The 20527-nt window shown below is 40.0% G+C and overlaps 1 protein-coding gene across 1 annotated transcript in view; it reads left to right on the forward strand.

Moving 5' to 3' along the window:
• Positions 1–2042: 2042 nt before the first annotated feature.
• Positions 2043–20527, forward strand: part of NR5A2 (nuclear receptor subfamily 5 group A member 2) — a 91624-nt gene continuing 73139 nt past the window's right edge. Inside the window, exons 1-3 of the mRNA XM_009283174.2 lie at positions 2043–2156; positions 3445–3586; positions 6272–6918. Of these exons, the coding sequence (XP_009281449.1) occupies positions 2052–2156; positions 3445–3586; positions 6272–6918 (894 nt within the window). The 5' untranslated portion in view covers positions 2043–2051. The remainder of the gene's footprint in view (positions 2157–3444; positions 3587–6271; positions 6919–20527) is intronic.

The raw sequence follows: 20527 nt of genomic DNA on the forward strand, positions 1-20527 counted from the left end.
CCCCGCCCCTTGCTGCCATTTCCCTGCCGACTTGTCAGGCAGCGTGGGCGAGCCACCCCAGCTGGGTGCTCTCATGGCACCCCAGCCCTGCGCCGGGCCCTGGTTTGCCCTGCATCACCCCCCGGCTGGGCAGCGAGCCCTGGCAGGGCTGCGCGGCAGTCCCATAAGTGAGCAATATCTGTACCAGCAGGAGTGCCTAACTGTTCCAGTTTAATGGCTTTTTAACTTAATCATCGTCCAGATGGAAGGAGTGAAGGGAAGCACCACTTGACAACACTTCTTAGACACTTCAGCACTGAAGCACGGAGCGGCTCTGTGCTGGCGGGCGTTGGGAGGGATGGACGGGGGGCATTTTGCTGTGATCTATAGGTGATGCACAGCTGCAATGCACACATGGAAGGCTGTCTAGTTCCTTCCTTTATGTAATGCTCAGCATTTTCTCTGCACCTTTGTACCTAGAACAACTATTTGCTACCTAATGCACCTTGCTACAGTGAGCAGTGATGCACCAGGGAGTTAGCAGAGGAATTCCAACAGCATTATCTGTGTGACTGTGTTGCTGCATTTCTTTACTGCTTTGCAAAAATTGGGGCAGCTAAAAGGCAGACCTGCTAAGTGTTGGCTGGCTTTTCTGGGGTTGTAGCCCTTCTACAACATGTTGCCAAGGAAAAATGTGAACTGATTGATTTAAATACAACTTTTTCCTAATTTGCCCTAGTAAAGAACACAGGCTCCTAATAGATTTTTCTTTTGATTCAAGTCTTAAAACGGTTTCTCCAATCAAGTATGTTACCTTTAAGGAAAAAAAAAAACAAACAAAACCACCTCCAGAAATCCTCTTGCCTAAGGGGTGAAGAGAAGCATGTAGTGGTTTGTTTTCATAGGAAAATCAGTCTTTGTTTGGAGAATGAATCAAACATGCAGGGACTTTGACTTGGATCAGTTAACGAGGCATTTAGCAATACAGTTTTATAACATGTGAGTGATTTCTAATGAACTGCATGACAAAAAGTGGCCAAAACTGCGATTGGCAACAGCAGGACTGTGTTTGGTAAGGAAGGTCTGCTTCAGTATTTGGCACGGCCCTGCCCACAACCAGGAACTCGTTCGCTTATTGCAAGAGCTTACATATGACATTAAAATATGTATATTTGTGCAGTAAATAACATCATCTGCTTGGAAAAAAATGTCTGCATTTACCTCAGGAGATACTCCCATCAGTATTTAATGGGAAACTGTTGTATGGTTACATATGAATTGGGTCACACTGCACCCAACTCTGGGACTCGTATGAAAGGCTTTTTGTTTGGTGGGCTGATTTCTGAAGCCCCTGTTTGGATGGTGTCTATGTGCTGTTACTTATCACCGCAGCAGGTCCTACCTGCTGTATTTGTGGCCCAGCGGGGAGGGGGGTCTGGTGCAGCTGGCGGTCGTGGGGGGAGCGCGCGGGCTGGGGGGGGGGGCGCCCCCCCGGAGACAACGAGCCTGGGGGGCGCGGAGGACGTTGTTTTAAGCTGGTTTTGCAAGTAAGTAACTTGCATTTAACGCCGCGCAAAAGTGCTGGGTCTGTAAGATACAAGTTTAGGCTAAGTAAATATTTGCAGGCTGATGTTGAAGGAAAACTTTAAAGGAAACGAACTGAGTTACTTTGAATACACAAGTGACACTTAATCTGTTCGTTCTGCCTTTTTAAAGCTTGCCCCTGACCATTTTCGGATTTAGATGAATTCATTTAGTTTGTGATTCCATAAACTAAGGACTAGGTTAAGGGCACTCTGTAAATACAAGTATTTACAACATAAAACTGAGGAGCCGATGGTGTTTGTTCCACTTGCTAAGTACCATGCAGATTTGCTGTTGATGAAAAGTTGCCTGTCTCAATGCAAGCTGTGTGTTTAAAAATAAGACTTCCCCCCCCCCCCAGTTTGCAGTGGCATGTGTGTTTCAGTGAGCTTTCTCTCTAGATGAGAACAGTTCCAGAAAATTGGAGTTACGAATGTAAATTCTAATTGAACGTGCTATTTCTCCTTTCCCCAGTGTCTCAGTTTAAAATGGTGAATTACTCTTACGATGAAGACCTTGAGGAACTGTGTCCAGTCTGTGGAGATAAAGTGTCCGGGTACCATTATGGACTTCTCACCTGCGAAAGCTGCAAGGTTCTGTACTAATTACTTCATACAAACATAAGTACAGCAAAAAGTTTCAAATATAAGCAGAAGAGATGATAATTAAACAGTCGTGTAATAATTTGGCTTATTTCTGATATGTTTCTTGTTACATTCACGTAAAAAATTAACCACCAAAAAGCTTTAGGATTTAGAAGTCTCTTGGAGAGATCTCATCTGCACAAATGGAAACAACTTGGACTGGTTTGCGTTGTAATTTTATCGTTGCTTTTAAGTATTTTGCTGTTGTGAAGTGATGTAGTTCTAGAGCAACTTTCATTCCTAACTGTCCTAAATATTGATTTTAGTTGATTTATATGCAGAGTATTTCTGTTCCGGGAGGATAAGGTAGGAAAAGTATCCTCAATACAGATGAGCTTTGCAAAATCTAATGCAGCTTTCTCAAGTTATTTTCATCCTTCAGTATTACGATGTAACTTTCTGTGACTATAATGACCATGCACTTTTTTCATACAAACTATAACTGTCAGAGCTCACTTGACACACAAAGTCAAGTAATGTACGATTTGGTTTAGATCATTCATTAATTTTGAGAATAAAATATTTGTAAATGCAGCTTATCATATTGGAAGATAAATGTATCTGCATGGTTCTATTATACTAAAGGGTTTAAATACTTACAAATTTATGACATGTCAAATTTGTCATGTAAAATTTTTTTAAAGTTCTTTACGGTTATTTAAGTAATGCACCGTAAAGGAAACTCCTTTGCCAGAACAATGCAATTTAAAATATTTAGTTGCATGGAAAAATTAACTTAGCACATTATATTTTCATTAAAAAATAATCAATGAGAAATGAACAGCAGGCACTTACTATGCCTCTAGCATGCACCACTGGGATGTACAGTAGCCAGAGGTACTCTGGCTATCTGTTATCTTTGCAACGGTGTCCCTACTTATTTCACGTAAAACTACTTTCAAAGGAAGACTTTAATAATTTTGCAATGATTAAAGAGTACAAAAGGAACTGGCCAGCCTCACTATTTCTGCTACCACTGCTAGGGGCACAGGAGACTACAGCCAGTCGTACCAAGCTTTGACATAAGTCTGTAAAACATAGCACCAACACAAGAAAACCTCCTCTGGAGTCTGGTGGTTTCCTCCTGGGTACATCTCACTGAAATTTAAAATAAACTATGTAACTTCATAAGTGCTTGAGTGGTGTCTGAAAAATATGTTACAATGATTTCCATAAAATAAAATGCTGAAACACGCTATTCAAGCAAAACAGGCTAACTTTTGTATCTATCATACAGGGATTCTTTAAGCGAACAGTCCAGAATAACAAAAGGTACACATGTATAGAAAATCAGAATTGCCAGATTGACAAAACACAGAGAAAACGATGCCCTTACTGTCGATTTCAAAAATGTCTAAGTGTTGGAATGAAATTGGAAGGTAAGAGCTATAGTCTTTGCTGATATTGTCAACTATACTATAGATTAATTTTGAAAATGGTAGGATTACGTATGTTATTACATGCTATTTTATGAAAAAATGCTAAGTCAATGACATTGTTGCTTTATAAAAAAAATTCTGATGAGTAAATGGTAAATCACTAACAGCTACTCAAAACCATAATCCATTTTTTCCTGTATGTATATAATTTGATATTTCAGTATTTTAGAGTTTGTGAATGAATGGATCTAGATAGAATAGTTCTGCAGCTTTTTAAAAAGTCTTAATTTACGTTAAGCATAAAATATGTAAGAAGTGTCCAGATTAGAAAAAAAATTAGTCATTGCTATGGAGAGTTATTGGATTTTATTTATATTTTATCTGGGAATGGTTTTTTATATGTGTATTCTTCTGACAGTAAGGCAGAAAACAGAGAAACAGATAAAATAAGGGTTTTTCTCACACCAACTTACCTTTGAGATTAAGGAACCAAATAATCTCTAAAGTTGTGTCCTATATTTTTGTGAGGCTACACCTGAGCTGCTATTACAAATGAAAGAGAATAAGGCATTTTGAAGTATACTTTTTGACTTCATTTCACTTTCTCATGTACAGAGAACAGAGAAAAGTGTACAATACCCTTTGAGATAACCGAATGCAAAATTATCATCAACTGGAATTTGAGAATCATACGCAGTTCATTCTAACTTTGATATATAAAATGTTAAAATTCAGATTTCACAGCAAATGACATTTCTGCTTGACCAAGGACAAGCTCCTAAATTCCTTGTTCTTACCATTGTACTGAAATGGCATTCACCCTAGATGCTTAACCAGGAAAAATCAGGCCAAGGAGGGAAACCATAAACCATTAAGGGAACCATAAAGGATAAGACCCAATTATCTCCGTGTGGCAAAGGAAAGCTGTTGATATAACTGAAGATAAACAGAAAAATCGGCCTCCTGCAGTTTGATGGATTCAGTACTATTCTATTTGCCCACAGGACTGAGCTAGCACTGACACATTGCACTAAACATCCTGAATCACCGCATGTTCTTCCAAATTCAAATAGCACAATGACAGGACATTTGGAATCCTTTTCTCATTGCTGACATTAAGAATAAGGATAAAATATATTTACCTACTCCTGCTTTTAACTCCTCTCAATTGCTGACAATGATACAGGACCAAATTTTGTCTTCTGTGCTTACATGCAGTTCACCTTAATTTCTGTAGGAGTTACACAAAAGCACTTGCTAATCCAATTTGGCTCACAGTTTTTAATTGTAGAATACCTGGGAGGATGCTATGTATACAGATTTAAAGTTAATTACATTTACCAGCATGGTGATTTAATTATTTTAGTTTCCTACATTTTGCTCAAAATCAACAGCAATATTAGCAGCAGCAATTTTACTACAAATTTAAGCAAAGCGCCAGTAGTTTTAAAGATACTCTAGAAAATGTACTTTAGCTTCCTTATCCACACATCCATACAACTTCTTTTCCTTTGTTTAGAAAATTGGAAGAACAGGTGCTTCCATAACTGTAAATACTTGCGACATTTATATGTGTATTTCCCTGATAGCGATATATATAGCCTTAAAGTCTAGTTCATAAATTACCATGGACCAAAAAAATCATTAAACGTTAAAGTCCTTATAATAATGTACAGTATTATGCATATCTAGCATTCATAATAAATTTTTAATGTTCTACTAATCCCTAAGATAAAAAGCTCGAGAACTTAACCTCCAGCAATCTCAGCAGTCTCAACATGTCACCAGGCTGTCAAAGGTTCCTCTTTCAATCTAATTGCCGTCGGGCAAGGTGGGCTTGGTGAGAGCTCCTTGCTAGTCCATTACATATATACCATGGTGACAGACACTGCTGTGACAGAGACCACCAGTATGACTCCCAAGGCAGCTGTTTAGGTGGATTTGTTTTAATTATTTCTAATTCCAGAGATATTACAAGCCAGAAGCATGTCAATAGTTTCTGTTTCACTTCCACCTTCTGGGTGGAAGGCAGCAAGCTGACAGCTTTGTCTCTGCACATTCCAACTGCAGCTAAACATTTCTGTAGAGCTGTTCAGCTGACTAGAAATCTCTTAAAGTTTTACACCAACCTGAACAGAATCATCAAAAGGAAATATTTCCTTTTTGCCAAGAAAAACGTATTCCCCTTCATGACTACTGAACATTTCACAATTTACATTTCAGATGTTTTGCTGCGGTGGAAGGCAGTAATGGAATGATTATAATGAGACAATGTGGTCCGCTGGATACGTCTCAGACAAGTTCTGGACATCAGCCCTTGTTTCTTAATGACATAGTAGCTTGACATAAAACCAAATATACATTGAGATCTCCACATGATCCCATAGCAGGTGTGAAATTCCTGTAGCCAACCATTGTGTTTGTCCCTGTGTCCTAATCAATGTAAAGAGAAGTCCTTCTATGTTAGTAATATATGCATGTGATATTTAAATTACCAGAAAAAAGTGACATTTGTTAAGTCAAAATAAATCTTTTTCTTTAGGAATAAAAGTGCTACTTTGAATTTGGGAAAAAAAAAAAAAGGAGTTACATTTTTACATTTCTGCTCTGTCCTAATGTATGTTTCGTTAAAGAATGCTGATTCCAAGTTTTAATTATGATTTACTTACTCCTCTCCCCTGACAGCTGTGCGAGCTGACCGAATGCGTGGCGGTCGAAACAAGTTTGGACCAATGTACAAGAGAGACAGGGCATTGAAGCAGCAGAAGAAAGCTCTTATCCGAGCAAATGGACTTAAACTGGAAGCCATGACTCAGGTGATCCAAGCAATGCCGACTGACCTGACAATATCCTCTGCAATCCAGAACATCCATTCTGCCTCCAAAGGCCTACCTCTGAACCATACTGCCTTGCCTCCTACAGACTATGACCGAAGTCCCTTTGTAACCTCTCCAATTAGTATGACAATGCCGCCCCACGGCAGCTTGCAAGGTTACCAAACCTATGGCCATTTTCCAAGCCGTGCTATCAAGTCCGAGTACCCTGACCCTTACACCAGTTCACCAGAGTCAATAATGGGCTACTCGTACATGGATAGTTATCAAACAAGCTCACCAGCAAGTATTCCACATCTGATATTGGAACTCCTGAAATGTGAGCCGGATGAGCCGCAAGTCCAAGCTAAGATCATGGCATATCTGCAGCAAGAGCAAGCCAACAGAAGCAAACACGAGAAGCTCAACACGTTTGGGCTTATGTGTAAAATGGCTGACCAAACCCTCTTCTCCATTGTTGAGTGGGCTAGGAGTAGCATCTTTTTTAGAGAACTTAAGGTAGGTAACAATCTTACATTATATTATCATTCAGTCAAGGAAAAAATACCACTTGTTAGAATGTTGTACTTCAAGCAAGGAAGTATGGTTTATCTTTTTTTTTTCCCAAGCATCTCATTCTTAATTTACTTGGATTGAACTAAGCAGACTATTATGAGGAGAAACTTGTAGTTGTCTTCCACCTGAGCCTGTAATTAGCTGTAGCAAAGAGATTCAAGTTTCAGTTCAGCTCTCCTGTACTTTACTATTTATTACAACTGTTATTAACCTCCACAGGGCCTCACATAAATTCTGCTCCTTCCCCATCAGTATTGCTCACTGTCTGGCTTGTATTCAGAGTTGGTGCCTGTTACACCATTCTACAGTCATTTATGCAATTATTTTATTACCTCATTTAACATACAGGGGAATGCCATTTCTGTCCATCTCTGTACACTCCTTATATAAGTCCATATTTGGAACATTCTCTTTCTCACTGGGATATTATTTTGTGCATTCTCGTGTGTGTAGTTAACTATGAAGGCTGAATCCTAAGCAGGGTATACACAGAACAGAAAGCAAGGAGGAAGAAGATACCTTAAGGACTCCTTTTGGTTCTCATCACCACTGATACATGGGGGATTCCTTTAGTCTAGGCTGGCTACAATGACCTTTAGGCTCTTAATTTTGTTGGAGCACCCAATAAATCCTCATGCACAGCTCTCTGGTGGCCAGAAATTCCCCCACTGACATTTCTTGGACTTTTTGTTAAGGCAATTTTGTGGTCTGTTGTGGTCAGGTCTGAAATTTTAAGCCAGAAATTTGGGATCAGACAATAGAGATAAACTACAGTTTTTAACCACTCTCTTGATGGAAATTAGCTCTGGAATGAATAAAAGGTCTTCTGTCTCAGAAAAACCTCAAGATGATGAACTCAAAACACATCTGAATTTCCCTATTATATTGCTAGTTACTGAATCTGTCTGCTACACAGAGATGTTTTTGCCACAACTATTTGCTGCTGAAATCTGTAAAGTTTTGCGACCAGCCATAATTTCTTGCTGACTACTGTCAAGCTAAGGGAAAATAATACAATATCCAAACACAACAATTACTGTAGAAATTCACTGAGAATTGAATCTACGTGAATCAAGAGCACAGAAGGGAGATCCCATTAAAAATCTGCAGTCAGGATGCTTGCCACAACAGTATTTCTGTCATAACCATCATGATGCAGACACATGAAATAAAGCCTGATTACAAGAAAAGAAAGCTGTATATGTTGCATACACAACTCCATCTTCTCTCCATTTTTGTCAAGAGAATGATTGTAGGAACCATTAAAAACCCAGTCTGTATAAAGAGAAAGAAGGGAGGAAGTTTACTCAGAGGGGAAAAAGAAAATGGATTAAAGAGAGGAAAAGACTGTCACATCTTCATTTGAGAAGTTGTTTACAATTTTATAGTAAGCTATAAGTCATGCTACCCATTTTAAATGATTTAAAAGTTAAAATTGCAAACATGTTACAATTCCAATAGACTATGTCCTAAATATCAGGGACTGGATCTTTCTACGCATACACTGGGGAGTACTTTAGTCTGGAGTAACCATGTTAAAAATCACTGAGACTTGCAGAACAAGCTACTCTTCAGTGTAAGAATTTTTAAGTTATGATCTGCCTTAAAATTCCAGTTATGACTGAAGTGAGAATATGAAAAGATATTAGCAACATTTACTTTTTATGGTTCCATGGCTTAATCTATAGACAGATTTTATAAGCATTCAACATGCTATACTGGGAATAGTTTGAGAGATGGTCTTCACCTCCAGTCTCAGCCTGGATGATATTCTTCAGCCAACATATGTTTACTAGTATGGACATAAAAGATGCAGAATTTTGTTTCATGAAAATGCTGACCAACTTCTCCTGGCTCTGGACATATATATACACTACCATGTACGTACAGACTTCTGGAAATACATATATTCTAGAAATTCACTACATATAGCCTTTGGCTAGGAAACTGACTTTCACACATTTTCAGAAGGCACTGGTTTCATCTTAGCATTTGTACCCTTTACATCTTAGAAACTTAGAGTTCAGACAGTTTCATACCTTACGGCATATCCAGATCTTTTTTTTTTTTAATTGGACAAGATCAACTAAACTGCACAGCATTCCAGAACAATAACACCACACTTTAAAATCCATCCACATCCAATATTTAGGGACCAGATTACACATAATGCTAAGAACTTTAAGCTTCTCAACTTTAAAAAAGTGAGGTGCTCAAAACATGTTTAGATCAGATTCTACTTTGTTAACAGCACCAGGCAACACCATCTCTCTCTGCAGCTGAGAGGGAAGGATCAGAAGTAAACAAAGGGTTTCCAAACCTTTCCTGAACACAGCTCTATCTATCCATCCATGGTTTCAGCTCCTTCTGGTCAAGGTAGCAAAAGCAGCTATTTCAGATTGCTCCACAGAACACGAATGCCTGTGGGGGAGGGAAAAAAAAACCAACACGTAAGGATATGACAGAGAGATTTTAAATGCAGAAGGAAGGGAAAAGGCAGTTGTAATAAAGATGCAAGTAGATTTTCAGAACAGCTAACTTTGCTCCCTACCTATGCACAGCTGAGAAGTATGTATTTGCTTGAGAAGATATTTTCCTATTATTCCTACTTGCCTAAACTTAGCAACTGAATCTTGAGATGTCTTTCAGATAAGACAGGTGCATTAGCTGATCTCTGGACTAAAATTTTAAATTACTCAAATAATTAAACAGTAAAAAAGTACAAATGTGGTTTGTATGAAATTCATCATGATTTTGTCATGATAAGTGATGCCTTGCACAACTGGCTGTGAGTTACTAAATGGCATGTTTGCAATTCTTTACCATATCCTTTCACTTCATTCTAAATTTAGTCTTACACATTTGTCTCTTCAATTCATATAAAAGGGCAAACATTTTCATTTCTGCTACACCTAGATATTTGTAGCTAGCAGAGTTCAGGAGGGACTGAAAAGGAGGAGGACATGATAAAAAAATGCTGTCCCAGTCCATTGGTGGTTTAGGCCACATTTACCCTAGATATAATAACAAAAAAACACCAGTGAACTACAGTTTTTAAGGTTCCTCTTTTTCTTTCCATTTGGCTGAAAATTTGACTTTTTTAAAGAGAACTCAAGTGATAACAAACACGTTTCAAAACTTTATTTCATGAAGCATTTATCAGCTTATGCTCATCCCAATCTTCTCACTTGTTGCTCTACAAATTGTCAACACCTCTTTTGGAATGTGTTATACATGTAAGCATGGAAAAGGCAAAAATATTGACTGGGCGGAACTACCTACAGCGTGCACTGCATTTTACAGAATTTGACCTCTGTATGAATTTAAGTATGTAATTTAAGGGTAACGCTCATACTTGCTAAGGAGCAGATCCTCCCATCTTCATGTTGGATACCAGAAATGAATGGAATTATTAATGAAGCAAATTAGGAGGATTAGTAATAATGGCAGAGTAAGATCCAAAGCAGCCAGTGGCAATCCAGTAACTTTGAATTTAACACCTGCTAGAATCTCAAACATACCTATCTGTCTTGTGAAGTCAGAATACTTTGTAATTAGTAATTACATCATAAAATCTGGGTTTTGACATCACATATTACTTGCTTATTCATAATGAGAAATGTTTCTGTATAGTTCTTTATACACAGATGAAATAAGAATAGGGAGATAACCTCCTAGTAGACTCCTGATGATAGTAATCGTAAAGAAGGCCTTTGTTTGCTATTCTGGAGTTGTTGAAAGCTCAGTAAATATAAAAGTAAGATATATCCATCTTATCCTCAGCTAAGAAAACTCAGGAATGCCCTGGGGATGCTAGATTTGTAGCCAGCTCTCTTAGTCAGGTGAAAGGTCTTTGTACAAAGCTAAAAAGAAAATATTGCAAGAGTTTCTAGAGTCCAAAGGTTACCTGGCCCCAAGAAAGGATGTCTTTCCTTGTTCCACTGGACTGGTCTTTCCTCATCAGGGAAAATTCAACAACTACTTCCAAAGCTAAGTACTCCTGAACCCATAAAAGCAAGCAGTCTCTGCTTGGGGCAGGAAGAAAACGGGACCTGCACTGTAGAACAGTCCTCAGGATACTTTCTCCTGCTGAGGATCAGAAAATTAACTAAATGTTGATAGTTACAAAAAAGGCACTAGAGGACTTGTGACTCACAAAAAGTATTACCTTGACTTATTTGGCTATTTTAGTGAGGATGTCATAGGTCAAAGTACTATCTGAGCACAAACCCATTTAGTGAATGATTGCAGGAAGAGCCGGTGTACTTCATGTTAAAGCAGCTCATCCTAGAACTATTCACTGAGTTTGCAAATTTGGGCCATTTATTGATGGCAGGCTGTATCAGTTCTGGGACAGATTTCTTGCTGTAAGTGTAAACTTGTCCATGCTTACATTAGCTGCAAATGTGGCCTTCAAAGAAACAATGGTTTAAGCACGTACCTCAAAAGGACCCTATCTATAGAACTTCTACTGTACATGGTAACACAGATGTTTTGGCAGCTAATAAGCGAACAGAGGCCTAGATTTGTATTACATATTCCCCATAAGCACAACTATATTAGCAGAGTTTCAAATTATTTCTTAAAGCAGTGCAGATTCAGTGTGAATAGGATTAACAGAACTCCTGGAGCCTCTTAATTTTTTCTGTAAAATGTATTTAGGTAGATCTAGTAACATAATACTCAATACATCAGCTTTAATTTCAAGTCTCAGTCTCTATGTAATTAAATTTCAAGAAATGCATAGAAAATAAGGAATTACAGTAAAGAAATCCAATTATTAAACTGAATTAACACAGAATAGGAAAAAAAATAGAGTGGGTTTTTTTGGAGAAAAAATATCAGCAGTGGAATACCTTAAAAGTTCTTCCTCAGGGTGATGAAAGGTTGATATATTATTTAGACGTAAGTAATCAAAAGCAATTTGATAACTTGAAGTGCTTTTGGACTTTGTAGTATGCGTTTATCAGGACAGGAAATGTAACTAACATAGCTGATGAAATAAAACTTCTGCAGCGTTCTTTCAATCAGGGAGGCTGCCAGAAACTGAGGTCCAGGACCTCCCTTAATATCAGTGATCAGATTAGTTAATATGTTGTCATGTGTAGCTGTTGATTTTTAGTCTGGTTTAAGTGTATCTGGATCTGAAAAAAATATTTCTCAAACATTTAAAAAATGTTGAGGAAAGGGAAAAGTATTTCTCTCACACAGCCAAATAACTCTTTGCTTTAGAATCATTAATTTAATTTCACAAATAGTAAAATAATTGCTATAGAAAGAAGCCTCAGCAGAGAAGCCAGGGCTTAATGAAGCATGGGATTGTACCTGCCACCTGGCTGAACCTTGTAGGGGAACACTCTGTTAGAAGTTAACTTCATGATCTTCTGGCTCTCCCCTGAACAAAGGATGTGACTGAACGCGGTATTTCAGCATGTGGGCATGTCATTTTGCAGCCTTTCTAAACAGTTTGTTCAGTGCTAAGCCTCGGGCACTTTTTCTCGGGGTAAGAAGAAAGATGACATTCTCCTGTGCCCATTCATGTCGGAGCTGGATACTTTAGTTTCACTCTGCTACATGATGTTATCACCTCTGATAGCAGGAGACTGAGTTCACTCGCTCTGGATATAGTCATTTTTCCATCTCATCCCCAATGTTAAGCGTCATGCTGAGACTAAGAACCATGCTCCATGCAGGTGTTTTTTGAAAGACTGCCACTTCTACACTTGAGCGGATCTGCAGTCACCAGTTCACTGTAGCAAACTTACCCAGGTTCCCATGAATAGCTATGATGCAACAACAGTGGTTTTTTACTTATTAGTAGAGAAAATTTGAGCAAGTAACAATTCCAAAAGCTGTCCAGCCCATCCTAATGCTAGTGGCAAGCAGAGATATCATAGGCGGTAGCATGGACATGGGGAGTTAGATAGCTACAGCTACTCCTGCCACATGGCCTGAAGCAGACACTGCAGCCTTGATGGAAGAGCCACACTTGCGTGTTCATCTGTGAGTTGGAGGCATGTTACACAAACCAGAAGTTTAAACGTTACAGTTTACTTTTTTCCTTCAAAGTGTAAGTTTCCAATTTAAGTTTGACAATTGTCAGCAGTGACAGTAGAAAGATGATGCATTACCAAACATATATCACATTGCTGTAGGGCAAGATGAAAAAATAGTGCTCTTTAGATCTTGCATGCTCTGGCTACTCCGAAGTGACATTAAAGTGCATTCTAACAATGACTGCTGTACTGGCTAAGAAACTGAACAGTGAATGCTCAGCCGTGTTAACATAACCTATTGTATTTCCAGACCACTATTTTTAACTGTTATTTTCTGCTGTGAGGATTTGATCTTTTTGCCAAATGATGGAGAGAGATTTGCACATTAAAATTTAAACAATTCCAGTCTCTTGGAAAATCATAGATATATTTCCTGGTTTTCCTTAAGAAAGTCACAGTTTTACTGGTAGAATGACAGATCTTCACTTGCAAAGAACTCCATTTTTGGCTTTTTTGCAAGTTTCCGCCACCAAAAAAAAGCCATTTTGCAAATTATGACATTTCTTACAACCCGGCAGTAAATCTTACTACAGAAAGAGAACTTGTTTCACTCAGATCCAGAGTTTTTGTAAGATACCTGTATCATTCAGATCCAGCACTTGTGTACGATACCTGTATGATATTTCTGTTATATGGGATGGTTCCCAGCTACGGTGAAAGTTTGCCTCTATAACAGCCTATCAAGGCTGTTCAGATTTAAGGATGTTCTTCTGTTAACCTGTAGCCTTTAGGATCACCTACCGTAAGGATGAAATCCTAGCCATACTGAAGTCCCTTACAGACTTCTTGTCAGCCCTGCCGAAGCCCTGTAATATAAATGGATGTTATTCTATACTTTCATATGGAGAGGTAAGCTGCTCCAGATCGAGGGATGATCACCTTTGTATATACAGCCCTATGGAATCAATAGCTCACATAATCCACTCAGCTCTAGGGCTGAAAAATGCTGACAAATGACAAGAAAAGCAGAGGAAAGTGTGATTTATGAAGAAAGACTAAGAGGTCTGAATATTCATAGCTTGATGAAGCAACAAATACAACCATACGGCAGCCATGTAGAAGCACAACATCTGAACAAAACAAAGACCTTGGAGAGTGAGGAACTGTATTCTACCTGTAGTAGCACCAATGAGATGGTTTCCACAACATTCAGTCATCAGACTCATTATTGGAGAAAAGGCCTAAAGCTGAGAGCTTTCAAGTTGTGCTGTAAATTGTAAGATCACTCAGAACAGGTTGGACGCACTATACAGCTATCTAGGCACAGGAACATACTAGAGGACTTAAGTCTTCTCCATTTCCAATTTTAAAATTATTATAAGATGGAGTTTCAAATAGGGGCAGTAAAATCAAGATGCAGGCTGCACTTAAACATCTACCTGGTACCTCTCTACTTCCAAACTTTGGCCAGTATGCATTAACAAGTAGATTTTCAGACTTCTAAAATAGAATAACCCATCTATTGCCAGGGAAGCATGGCATTTTATGCTAGCCAAAAACTTAGCCATAGATTTTTTTTTTTTTTGTCATGCATCGAAGCTATCATGGTTTGCTCTATTTCATAACCTCAAGTTACAAGACTACTTAAAAAAGGAAGCAAAGAATAATTTCATGTGCTGAAAATAAAATTCAGTTGCTTATTCCCCCCATCCCCCATAAGCCAAGATGCAAAAATAGCAACCTCAAGAAAGGATGAGTTTTAGTAGAAGAGGAAATAATATTTCAAAAATTAGTTTAAACCTGAGTGCAATTCAAGAAATATCCAAATGAATGATAAACACTTGGTTTGAACTCCATTACAGCCAATGTGAAGACAGTGGCAGTATCCAAAATCTGGTACTCTATTAAATGAGTGCAGTACCGATCTTTCAGTAAAGTGACATGTACAGTAGCTATTTAATCCCTCCCACTTTTCCCACACCTGGCTGGAAAGAGCAGATAAAAGCAAGCTGAAACCTAACATGACTATCTTCAGGACAGCCTTTAACTGTTTTCTGATTTTTTTTTTCCTAATAAGAAACCTCTCAGTTATCAAGTTTACAACCATTTCAACTCTGAATAAAAAGCACAGGTTTATTCAGAGTTAACGCTGGCTAAATCGCAACACACTGTCTTACCACGTTATAAAATTGATTTGAAACATTTGCTCTCCACGTGCCACAGAAGCCGGCAGGCGCCGCAGCCCCCGTCACCTCAGCCCAGCTAAGGGGCTCGGGCCTGCCGCCCCCGTGCCCAAACCAGGGCAGGCCCCAGGGGTGCCGGCAGGGCGGGCCCGCCCCACCACCCTCACAGGGGGCCTCCCGCGTCCCAGGGACAAGGGGTGATTCGAAGGGACCAGGCAAGGGCATGCGCAGGCGGCGAGGGAGCCTTACCTGTGAGGCAGCCCAGGGAGGGGCCAGGGCCTTGGCTGGAGCTTCAATGGCGCCGTGGGTGGGGGCCAGGTGGGGCCGTTAGTGCCTGCAGGTGCCCTCAGGGCCCTGCGTCAGAAAGAGGGGCCGTGCCCTGCACGGGACATCGGCAAAAGAACTCTGGGAGCAAACCCTAAAAGAGCAGCTAACTCAAGGGCCGCGGCTCTGCCTCTCTCACACGTTCCTTCTCCCTGTCCTGACAATGGCTCTTTGCTGTGTCAAAAGGGGTACGGGCGGGCAGCCTGAGGTGCCCCGTGGGGCTGGATGCCGAGCCCTGGCCAGCCACTCTGCTGCCTGTGTTTCTGCACCCGCACGGCACCCAAACCCTGCAGCGGGGCAGGGAGAGGCGTGCGTCGGGGTCGGCGCCCAACCCTGGCCTTGAGACATGCACGACCCGGGCGGCAGCGGGGCTGAGGGGCTCTAGCGGCCCCTCCCCGGCAAGGGGCCACCCCCTTCCCCGTGTCACCTTTAGGAGTGGGCTGCAACGGGCTGCTCTGCCCTTCACCGTCCCGCTGGGCAAGACTGCTTGGGTGTAAAACCGAGATACGTGCACAGGCATCAGGGTGCCAGCGCGCTGAACGGGGCCATAGCTGCCTGGGTTTGTCCTCCGCAGAGGTGCAGTGCCCTTGCTTCTGCCTGCGCGCGTCTGAGTGGATGGCAGCTACCAGGGAAGGAGAAAGGGTCTCTGCTGAAAGGCGAACCGCCGTTAGTCTCAGACTTTGCTTTCATATTTCCCCAAATCCAACTGCTTTCAGTAGAGTGAAAGACAGGCACCAAATTTTTCCCTAAAATGTTCTTTATTCGCTGTTTTGAAATAGGGACTGAAAGTTGTTGCTATTGGCATCACTACAGGCACATTTGTAGAGCAACTACAGAAGAAATAAAAGGGCAGATTTAAGAAGGAATTAAGGAAAACTAAGAAAGAGACAAAATACAGTGCCGGTGGGAAAGTGAAGCTATAATTTTAGGTGGACATCCTCAATGTCTTTTTTCCACTGCTGTAACTGGTAGGAGTTCAGTTATAGGTGGTTAGGTAAACATCGGGGCAGCCTGGGCAAACAAATACTTGACACTGTGTCTTGGAAACACCCCAGTCATTAAAGAAACCATTACAGACAAAAAAAGATAGGATAAATTAGTAAAATAAGATACCAAATAATCATATTGTGGTGAAAAAAGAAATTTCATTTTGTCTAATTCTGGAATCGGCTGTCATACCCATCACTTGGAGAGGGAAAGAAACTAAAATCTGTTTTCAGAAATTCAGAAATAGAAAAATACTTTTTACATCTAAATACAGCTCTTGCATTTGTTGAAGGAAAAGTTACTTTGATATTTGTTGCTAAATAAAATCTTGGATCAAGTAAATTTAATTAAAAAAATTAGTTAAGGCAACAATAAACACAGGAAATATACATGAATAAAGTGTTCTAAAAGTCAGGCAACTCTTTTAAGACTATAAATATCACCTAAGCAAGGCCACTATAATTAGCAAAGGGTGAACAAAAGAAGACATCCAGAAATAGATGGGGAGGGGGGAGGTTGGGAGAGTGACATGTCTTGGTTAACCTTATTCAAGTGTTCTTTCCATAGCATAGGAAATGGTTCCAGCTAGCTCATGACTTCTGTTGGTATTAACTGATTTTTAAAAGGACATTTCCACGTTGTCTGTATGCCAAGGAAATTCTTTTACAGGCATGTTTGCTGAATACAGGAAACATCACCCTGACTAAGTGACACTGGATGTGACGAAGAATTGTATCTTTATTCTGGTGTTACAGTCAGCACCGTCTGTTTGTTTAATCTGGATACTTTTTGGTATTTATTGGGGAATACTTAACTGCAGTCTCGCAATTTGTCCTGAGTAATGAGCAAACACAGCGACTGGTGGTGCTGAGTCATAACCCCTCACCACTCGAGAAGCAGCTTGCTGCAGCCCTTGTGCACCAGCTGATTATTTAGTCTGAGGGCTAAGCCAGCCCTTCAGGGGAGGTAGAGACAGGGCTGTCATCTAGTCATCCCCCAAGCTACTTCAACCCTCTTCAAGGTATGGGGAGAAGAGAGTAACAGCGTGCTGGGAGCCATCCTCCTCTCCGTGCTATGGCCAGAATTCCCTGTACAAGGAAATAAATGTGTACCTACAACTGCTCACTCTCCTAAATCGAGAGCTGAAAAAGTCAGTCTTGCATATAGTAATTTTCAGTGTAAGTCAGGTTGTGCTTATGGGCCCAGTCTTGTAGGGCTTATCAGAAGAAAACTTTATTGAAGACAATGAGAATTTTGTCTGAATAAGAAGTGCAAGTTAAGATCTTGAATACTGTATTTCCAGTTTCACTCACAGCATCTGCCAGTTTCCTGTTTTCTTCTGTAAAGCTGCCTGTGTCAAGCGTTTAAGTTTCATTTGCTACGTGTTATTTCTAAATGCCCTTTTTGTTATTTTGTTATCCTCTTTTCCTTTTACTTTCTTGGGAATTGTGTTAGTACCACAGCCACTACATAGGAGGCAGTAACTACAGTTATCTGTGGCTCCGGGCTCCACTGGCCTATCCCACAGAGATCTTCAACCACAGTCAGTGTGTTTCAGCGCCAAGCCCTTAAACTCCTTGTGCACCCTTTTGGGAAAAGGTGGGAATCTTTGAGAAAAAGGTTCAGAGTGGGTGGGTCGGACAGGCCAGCAGTCTCCTTTCCATCTTGATACTCCTGGAGCTCAGTAAAAATCACAATAAACCCACAAAGATAGTTAATCCAAACTATTAACTTTCCGTCAGGTAACAGCTAAAACATGTAGGGAGAATAACAGGTGACAGTTGCCCAAAGTCTCAGGTTCTACTCCCATTTGTCTGTGCAGGAGTTTTAGGGCATAACAACCCTGTTAGAAAGAATTGTGGGAGATGGTAGGGATGTAGTAGACAGGCTGCTGGGAAGCATGAGACTAAATTAGGTGGTGGTGCAAATCATCTAGTGTGCAAGTGGAAGCCAAGACTAATGTATAGCTGATACCCAGGTCACCATGGTATGAGACAGTTTCAGCTTCTTTTGTAACCCCTCCACAATCACTGATGTTCCTTCTGGCTACAGATGGAGAGAAAAGAGGGAGGTAGAAAGCAAGGTACTCGCAAACAAATACTATTGGAGTATTGTTTGGGTTAGTACCTATGTGAGTACATATTACACTCATGAAAAGCAAGATCAGGCAGTTTTCTGCATTTGAGGCTGAGACCTAGAATCTGCCAACAGTATTTTGAATATTTGCCATATTGCTAAGATTCTACCCGGACTTTCGAGTCTTTGAGAAATCTAAAATCTCTTTAAGGAGTAGCATCAAAAAACTCTCTTTCTGATGCAGGACTTGGAAAACAATGGTCCTTGTTTATAATACAGTGAATAAACAACAAGAATATTAACAACAGCAACAGTAATAATAACAACTTTCAGTAGAAATAAACACAAGGCAATTGCTTTACTTTGGTTTGGACCTGTCGTTCACAAGATAGGTTCTCATTCTGCAAGCGTGGCCAAGGACAATGCTCTCTCCTGACTAGGAATGAACTTTCAGGGGGGGCGTTCCCAGTAGGAAGGGTTGCACCTCAAAGTCAGTGTTTACATGGCTAGCTCATTTGGTAACATTGAACAGCATTTATTTTAATTTGCATGCCTCTCCTTTAAGGCATACCGTTCTCCTCTTGACTTCCATGGGAGCTCCACATGTTTTGCCTTTGATTCCCCTGCATGCTGGCAACTCTAATTAGTATTAATAGGAGTTTCAGTGGAGTTTCTCTCTCTACCTTTTCCTCTGTGAAAGAGAATAGTTTTCAGCGGTTTATCCCAGCACTGGCTGGTGTATTTACAGATCAGGAGTTGGAGCTTTATCAAACTGGCACATGGTGCCTATCAAGAACATATCTTCATTTCTTCTCTGTCCCTGCCAAAGCAGAACTTTACCTTTTTCTCCAGGCTGAATAACAAGTGGTGGCACAACTGTGAGAAAAAATGACATTGATCATTCTAACAAACTCCCCTCAATTTTGAAAAGATTGCTTGGTATTGTCTTTGGGTTTTTTAACAGTAATAATTTTAGCTAGTTAACACAGCCTTTCTCTAGAAGTTGCTATCATAGTAACTTGGTGCAATAAATATGAGTTAGAAAAGATCAAATCTTTCTTCAAGACTGACATTCTCTAGGGCTAGATCCTGCAACCCATACTAAACCTCAGCCTGCTCTGCCCCACAGAAACTGCTTTGCATTTCAGAGATATTTTGTATAGGGACACAATACTACATATCGAGCAAGACTGGGAGAATCTGGTCCTTTTTTGCAGTGCCACTGTATTTTATTAAAAATAAACAAACCCCCCCAAACCCTCACCATCAAACCTTGCATCTTGAAAACAGAAATACTGTTCCATTTTGAGATTTTCATCTCAGACTTGCATACCTGCACATACTGACAGACACAATGAACAGGAGCCACTTTTCTCCTCTTCATAAGAACTATCGCATGTGGCTTTCTATGCTAACATAACCCTCTTTCCAATATTTCAAAAGACACAGAACTTCCCAGCATGATGATAAAGTCTTCCTGTGTTCCAATAATAAAAGTTGAACGTACCAGTAATTTCCAGTTCCTCTGTGGTCGGGCAGCCCGTGATTAGCCTTCTACTAACTCAGAAGTACCCAACCTGCAGTATCAGTGTGGGAGTCGGAAACAGATGTTCACCGGACAATACAATTTGTTGTCACTGTCGATACTATATGGCACTTTTCCCAACAGAAATTGTCTGTAGCTCAAAAAGAATGTAAGGAATGATTCATGCCCCAAATTATTATTATTATTATTATTATTTTTAAATGTTAAATACTGCTTGTTTTCTTTTGTTTTAAATGACTGAATCAGGGAGGCATAAGTACTCAAAAATGCTATTAACTGGACTTGTAGCATCTGTGTAGTATGTCAACCAACTAATTTAAGGCTTTTTACTCAAGACAAGACATTACGTTATATTAAAACCAACAAGAGTCAAATTCTCTTCTTTAGGATCAGGGTGCTGGAACCTTTAATCTTATAAAATATTTGATGCTCAGTAGCTG

This window comes from Aptenodytes forsteri, unplaced genomic scaffold (assembly GCF_000699145.1).
Source record: "Aptenodytes forsteri isolate BGI_AS27 unplaced genomic scaffold, ASM69914v1 Scaffold181, whole genome shotgun sequence".
NCBI classification, from domain to species: Eukaryota; Metazoa; Chordata; class Aves; order Sphenisciformes; family Spheniscidae; genus Aptenodytes; species Aptenodytes forsteri.